Below are 7,595 nucleotides of genomic sequence, written 5' to 3'. Positions count from 1 at the left end.
ATTAGAAAGATCCAAAAGAATGGACGAAAATTAAGTCATAAAGGAGCAATTACCAAACCTGATTAGTGACGACCAATGATGAATTCTACTTGAAAGATCATAGTAGCGGTACTAAGAGGAGTCATTAATTAGTTTTTTTTTTTTTGTCATTAATGATTAGTTTTTTTTTTGTCATTAATTAGTTACTAATGTTGAATTCTAGTGGAAAGATTAGAGTGATAAGTGGTATAATAAACAATCAGGATTACAGAATCAAAGATGGTGCAGTGCAGTAGCAATGATGATTAGAAAATGCCCCAAATCCGAGTCTCCGACACCTGGGGATTACAATTTGAAACGCGGGAGGAGGGTGACCTAAGCGCTGACATAGTCAGGAATAATATAATCTGAAAAATCAGACGTAGGAGACGCCACGGGAGCAAGGCGTCAACGTAGGTAGAGCTTGGGGAGTACGCCAGTTGAGTTGGTGTTTTCACTCTCTGCTACTATTGGCTACCGGTTACCGGCGGCGCCTCTTCCTGTCAACCTCTTCCTCAAAAACTTGCTCTTGTTCGGTCACTTTTACTTTTACTTTCAAGGTTGGAAATTTCGTAGGAGCCAAAATACCGCCGGACGTTGGGTTGTTATATCACCATATAATTGAATTATAGCTTATCACACGTGCGTTGCAAATTAGCCGAGTCAAATCTTGAGTTTTGTGTTAATCAAATTGAATCTCGATTCAATTTTATCAAATTTGAATTTGAGTTAAATTCAAGTGTATTTAAATTTAAAAATTAAAAAATAATTATTTTTTAATAAATAATAAAATATTAGAGAGTCGATTTGCAAGCTAATAAGCTAAATTTCTTTATATTTGATTCAAAATCGAGTTTGAATTGAGTGTTGATCTTCTTCATGTTTCAACCCTCATTTAGACTTTCATACATAAGGAGACCACGTAGCCCCAAAAAAATAATAACCTAATTTAGACTTCATATGAGGAGACCACGTAACCCCAGAAAAAATAATAAAAAAAAAGGATGTAGCTCTACTGGTCCTATGACTTTCTAGCCATGCTTTGAAAATGCTGCTCCTGATATGTATCCATTCCTCACCCAATTACAGGCGTGCGAGATAAAATGGAGAAAATGACGTATTATGCAAAACAAGTACTTCTACTTCAAATGGTTGGAATTTGGAAAGGAGGACTAAAGATCCTAGTATCACCCCTTTCTATTCGTGCAAAAAATAAATTTAGATCATCAATTTCTTTTCTTCTCTCTTTTTTTTTTCTTTTTTCTTTATAAAAAAAATTGAATGCTCACTCTATAACGAGAGTTTTTTTCTCAATCCCTCATTTATTTTTTCTCTATCCTGGGCCCACAAAAAAGAAGTTGCAACTACTGTATGGGACTGTGTTAGTGTGCACATGTTAGGTGACAGCAATATTTGAGAATTATTATCACCCTGTAAATTTGGAGCTCTTTTCCAAGTAGTGGATTGGTGTATGTATAATCTTTTAAGGTCTGTTTGGTTTATGGATTGGATGAGATGAGATAACTCGTCCTCGGATTATTAATCTTGGGTTGAGTTATCCCCTGATAAATAATCCAAATTATCTAGTATTTGGTTGGTTCTCGGTTGGATAGGATATGTTGAAAAATAATCATATTCCGTGTGTTTGTTGGAGATTGGATGAAGAAGGATTACTATTTTAATGACCAAAACATCCCTAAATGTGTAGATTATTTTTAATAAATAATTTAATATTTTTATAAAATATTGATAAAATAGTTTAATATTATTTAATAAAATAATCTAATAAATAATTTAATATTTATAAATTTTATTAAAATAGAGTAGTTCGAAACTTTATAATTATAAAGTAAATCAAGGATTTTGGTATATAAAAATTCGCATTCATTCAAACTTAGTCCATTCGGGCTCTTAAAAATAAATTTTGACCAAACTTTTGAACCTAAATTTGAAATTCAATTAATAGGGGTAAGTCCTTCTATTATGATGATAGTATGACAAGTTAGTCAAAAATTTTAAATCAATTAATAGGGGTAAGTCAAAATTTTTAAAATAATGAATAGGGGCAAATTAGTCAAAAACTTTAATATAATTAGTAGGGGCTAATTGGTCTGTTTATTGTGTGAGAGTATGATTATATAATAGCTAATTTGAATTTGAATCATTCATAAGGATAAATTAGTCCAAATATTATTATATTGATAGTAAGAGCAAATTAGTCCATTCATATTATACTACCATGTGACAGCAGGATTATATAATTAGTCCTTAGCGTTTGCGTCCATCCTGCGTTCGAGGCATCTTGTTCCATTCCTGGCTTCTTCGGATCTTTCATTTATTTTTCATTTTTATTTTATTAAGTAAAGATAAGGGAGGGTTTGAGAACACAAGACCTCACATCATCTAACCCAATTATTAATGTCTGCTGAATGGAGACTTGTTTTGCAAATCCTGGGTAAAGTCGGAGTCAAGATGGCCCAGCTAAATGGATCTGGCCTGTGTCAATATTCTGGCTTCAAGCTACACACAGCCCATTGAACCTTAAAAACAAACAAAGCCCACATTCTTGCACTGGCATCGCCACTCAACCACTTAATCCTCAGACTGCTCTCATTCTCGTATTTAACATTGACTTAGGCAGAGAGCAAAATTATAATGATGTCATTCGATTACACCACAAAAAAAAAGAAGAAAGAAAACAATATGCTAAAAAGTTCACCGACGGATTCCCGTATATCTTTCTTTTATTCCTATTGTTGACAAAATAGAGCATGATAAATTCTTCCGCAATTGCGAGGCCATGATAGCAGAATAAGATGATACCAACGATGAAAAGAAAGGCAAAAAGGTTTCTGCAGTTCCATAAAAATAAAAAAAGGAAAATCACAACTTCTCAGGCAAATTTTAAAAAACTAGCACGGCTAAAATTAAATCAGCCTCTGACTATATGCTTACAAATTCAGGTTACAGCTACCAATCCTATAATGGATGCAAGTAAAATTTAGTTAAAAAAATTTTCATCCGAACTCCATTGGAATCTATTCATAAATCTTACTTTCCTTTGCTTCGTGATTTCGGAGGCATTAGAACATTCCAGTCCAGCTTCTCCCGCTTAGGCTGCTTATGAGGAGTGCGATTATTGTGAGGAGATGACCGTTCATCACCTTGAATACTTTTCTGTGATTTATTTGGATACTGTGGCTCATACCCATCTGCCGTTTTCCGTTTGAGATCTCCATTGGAACCGCAGCCCGAATTTTCTAGTTCTTCGTTCTCGAGCCCAACTTGGGGAGAGCCATCTCCTCTGGCATAACGAAAATGGACTTGGTTAGAAAGTAAGAGCATTTTCCTTTTCCAAATTGGTAAAACGTGCTTTCCACGGATTTAGATACAGTAAAACAGAATGAAAAAAGGTGACAGAACAATGAACAGACAAAGACATCCAGAAATTCGACGCAGCTAAAAAACTTGATTGTGCTAGACTGCCTATTGCATAACATGATCATTTCATGGATTAGCTCAACGACGCCTACATGTCATCCCTAACACCCGAACTTGTTACATTTTCTTTTGATTTATTACTCTTTGCCAGAACTGTAGGTTAAAACAATCTAAAATTCTTAAAGGAGGTAATAAACATGACCACCAAAAAGGTGGGAAGAGAAAAAGCAATAAGGACATTTTAGTAGATATCCCATATAAACAATTAACCATAAATGTGAAGTGCAAGGAGAACTTGAAAGGTCAAAAAACCAACCGATCTGTATTAGTTTCTCTTTCTCTGCCTGAACTGGTAGATGGGGCCTCAGGTTGAACTGAATTTGATGCTTCATCATTCAGTTTCTAATAAGATAAGGACTTGTTGTGAGAAGACCAAAGCTCAAAATAAGATAAACTATGGCGGTTGACAGATGATTTCGAGATCATTCCACCTTTATACTCACATCTATAGAAGGATTAAAATTTAGAAATGACATCCGGCCTCTGATCGCTCCAGGTTGGGGATCTCCTTCCATAATGATAACACTGCATGTGGAATCATTGAAATTCACGGTTTAGAAAGATCACGAGCAGAAGAAAAAATTCAAATTTGCATCTTCGATTCATAGAAAGAGAGCAGAAGATTCTAACATCAACAGAATGCATCAGGCATAAAGGATGCAGTGGCAAAGTTGATGTATTACAAAACTGAGTGTTACTGAAAAAAAAAATTTATTATATCAAGCCGAAACATGTAGTACCAGGCACCCAAAAAAAATTTTTGTTAGCCCCCAATATACGAATAGATTAACCATGTAAAATTTCTCTGTAGAAAGAAAGACAAGTAGGAACTATTGTAACGGTTGACAAATAAAGAGGATATGGAAACTGCCCTTAGGCAAGAATAAAAGTCGGCGGCAGTCGTCAACAGTAAAACGACTGGTCAAAAGAGTTACCACAAAAAAACACCAAAAGCAACTACAGTCCTACAGTTGACTGGATCCACAATAGAAAGCACTGCCAATAATATATTTTCACTAGAACAAGTCAAGGTATGGATCTTATGCAAATGCAACAGAGCTCTATACTATTCTCATAGCATCCTATTAACTGTTTCAGATATAAATAAAGAAGGAAAGGAAAACCACAAACTGATTCAGATATAAATAAAGAAGGAAAACCCTTGTAGTTTAGAGCATCATAATTAGTGTATAGATCACTAAGTCATGCAAGCTGGAAGGCTGTTTCATTACTTAAATGCAACGACATCCAGGCACAACTATAGGATATAAGATTTACTCATAAAAGAAAGGATTAATCTTTCCTACATTGACAGTGTATACACTATCAGCGTTGGATGAATGACAATTATGCAAAATTTGAATTTGAATTTGAAATTCAACTTTTGCACACATGTTATGAATCAAACGGTGATAGTGTATACACTGTCAGTGTATATAAGATTTACTCACATAGAAATGCACAACAAGATTCATATTTAAACTTAGCCAATAGGATATCCAACTGACAGGCCAAGCTACAGAATTCAGTGATTGACTGAATGTTATACATCAGAATGCGGCTTGAAACGGAGCATGCAGTTTATATCACCAGACAATGTCCTGGATTACACATTCACGGGAATGAATTTCACATTAATCATGCTTCCCATAAGAACCCACCCCCCCTTTTCCGGCCCTCCGGGGACTTGTGCACTCGTTTAGTTGTTTGTCATCATGATGATTTACCATCCGTACCACTTGAATTATGTATGCTTACAGTTTGCAATGTAGGCTGCTAAAACAATGGGAAAAAAAAAAACCAATAAGACCCCGAACTAAACAAAGAGAGACATGAGCAAGAAAGAAAAATGTGTATTTGTATTTTCTTAGATCCAAACGGAAAGCAGAGAAAGAGCCAAACACAAAGTTTGCCGAATTCCTAGCACAGTTTCAATAGAATACCATTTTTGGGAGCCACTACGGGAAGGGAAATTTCCATCAGGTACAAGTTCTTTTTCTTCCTCTTCTTTCTTAGCTTTATCCTCTTTCTGAGCTACCCTTTGCATAAACTGCAGGAAAAAACACAAAAAAGAATCCAAGAGCTTACCTAAGAACATTAAAAAACACCAGTTTCTACTAAATATTAAACAATTCATTAGCACATACTTACAATTCAACATGAACAATTACCGGAAAAAAAAAAAGAAACAGCCCATATTAAATCAAACAGAACCTAGTATCATTCTCCGAAAATATTATCTGCATTTAAAATCTACCCAAGAAACATAATAACACAAGGGACTTAAAAAACATGACTTTTAATGTGCTTACCTTCAAGTTTTTTAGAGTACTTGACAGCTCCGGCTTAGCCATTCTTGATTACAAAGTGAACCCTCCTTTCTTTATTGCCAAATAAACTTCGAATTAATTGGTCTAAGCACCGGGTTTAACAAGTGATTGTTTTTGTGTGGGTGTGAACTGTGAAGCCCGGAGAAGAGGCCGAGCTTAGGGATTTTTCCGACCTGGAAAGACGATGTTGCAGTCTTGCAGACTCTCATAAGGGCTAAGCAGCATCACATCCGAAATTACTTTTAAGCCCTAAACTTTGTGGGCGGCCTAGATTTTACGTCGTTAGCCTGTGTCAACACCCGGGTCGACCCGATCAATCTTTCAGTAATTGCCACCTTAAGTCTAATTCTTATTATTCGGATCTTCTGCGGATTCCATAATATAGATCCTCCCATTTTTTTAGACAAATTTATTGGTGCATGTAATCACAACATTCTTGATGTTTAACATATTCACCGGATATTAGCTAAATACTTGATTCGGAAACAAAAAGTTGTTAACCAAATAAAAAAAAAGATGACATTTGGATGAGTGGAGTTATTTAAATGAAATTATGATCGCGGAGGATTGAGTTGAGCAATAAAATAGGAGAGATTATAAGTAAAAAATTTTAAATTATGACCCTTTTAGGAAATTCATAGGCCACCAGAACAATTAACAAAATCAAAAGCTATTGAAAGGGTACAAGTTTAGGAACCAAATTTGATTTAATTTAGTAAAAAAAAATATTTTAGACCTATATTAATTAAAAAGTAATCATATAATTTTCCATACATATATATTAGATTATTTTTGATACCTCAAGAGAAGTTTAAAGTGAACACATTTTTGGGTTGCTTTTTTTCATTTTTTAATATTTTTCGTGAACATATTTTTTAATCATATTTTTATCTCACATACATCAAATCGTTACAAGTATATTTTTTTAATAAAAATTTCTAAAAATAGCAATCCAAACAGTTCTAAAGTGCATTAGATGAGTACCAAAAAATTTTTTTTTAGAGTACTTAAACATGTCAATAGGTGGAGTTTGGGTTGGATTATTTTGATCCATATCCAAACCTATTTAATTTAGTTAGATCCAGACCTAAATCCAAATCCTTTTGAGTTTGAAAAAATAAATCCATATCCAGACTCTTATAGATTTGGGTATCCAATGGGCATTCATAGGTATTTTTGGAACATATTAAAGTAAAAATGTATTAAAAATATATAGAATTCGTAAATAATACAAGTACCATCTAATTTTTGTTTTCAAATAATAAAATTAACATTCAAAAAGATGAATGCAATATTGTGAACTCAAAGAAAGAATTATTATTGACTACTTCTATATATTTTTAAAGATTCAACTGGATCCACATCCAATATTTCATTTATTTGTCTTTACCTTTTCTCCTTTTATTGAAAAAGTTTGTACCAATTACAATGATAATTAGGTTTAGTTTTTAAAAAAGAAAACAACCATAACATATATAAATATTCAGCCTTATTAAAAAAAATGTAAGTTTGTACTTCTTTTTCTTATTTAAACCTCAATGTTGGCAGGTGTTTTGCAATCTAACACTAAAATAGTGAATGAGATATAAGTTATTTGACTAAAGACCGATGGCAAATAAATAATAGAATAAGAAAATTTATAAACACTTACCCTTTTTTTTTTATTCAATTCAACCACATCTGGAAGCAATTTGCCATGAGTTTCATCAATTACCCAACCACCAACCCTAAATGCAAAATTTTGAT

General features: G+C 33.6%; 1 protein-coding gene across 1 annotated transcript; it reads right to left on the bottom strand.

Moving 5' to 3' along the window:
• Positions 1-2,847: 2,847 nt before the first annotated feature.
• On the bottom strand, positions 2,848-6,041 carry LOC113779300. The gene is made up of 5 exons (XM_027324852.1): positions 5,832-6,041; positions 5,463-5,569; positions 3,963-4,044; positions 3,776-3,861; positions 2,848-3,322 (listed from the first exon to the last, which is right to left on the bottom strand). Exons 1-5 carry the CDS (start codon positions 5,871-5,873, stop codon positions 3,070-3,072), a joined length of 570 nt encoding a protein of 189 aa, XP_027180653.1. The 5' UTR covers positions 5,874-6,041; the 3' UTR covers positions 2,848-3,069.
• Positions 6,042-7,595: the final 1,554 nt, after the last annotated feature.

This window comes from Coffea eugenioides, chromosome 1, assembly GCF_003713205.1.
Source record: "Coffea eugenioides isolate CCC68of chromosome 1, Ceug_1.0, whole genome shotgun sequence".
In the NCBI taxonomy this organism is placed as follows: domain Eukaryota; kingdom Viridiplantae; phylum Streptophyta; class Magnoliopsida; order Gentianales; family Rubiaceae; genus Coffea; species Coffea eugenioides.
Note: the sequence above shows the minus strand (reverse complement) of the source record. Positions and strands in the feature narration are given on the sequence as shown.

What these genes read in the sequence shown, in the direction of transcription:
- LOC113779300 (XM_027324852.1), bottom strand. Translation starts at nt 5,873, where the DNA reads ATGGCTAAGCCGGAGCTGTCAAGTACTCTAAAAAACTTGAAG. An exon ending in GTACTCTAAAAAACTTGAAG is followed by an intron (nt 5,570 to 5,831) that starts GTAAGCACATTA and finishes TTTTTCCTGCAG; the next exon opens with TTTATGCAAAGGGTAGCTCA. An exon ending in AGAGAAACTAATACAGATCG is followed by an intron (nt 3,323 to 3,775) that starts GTTGGTTTTTTG and finishes TCGTTATGCCAG; the next exon opens with AGGAGATGGCTCTCCCCAAG.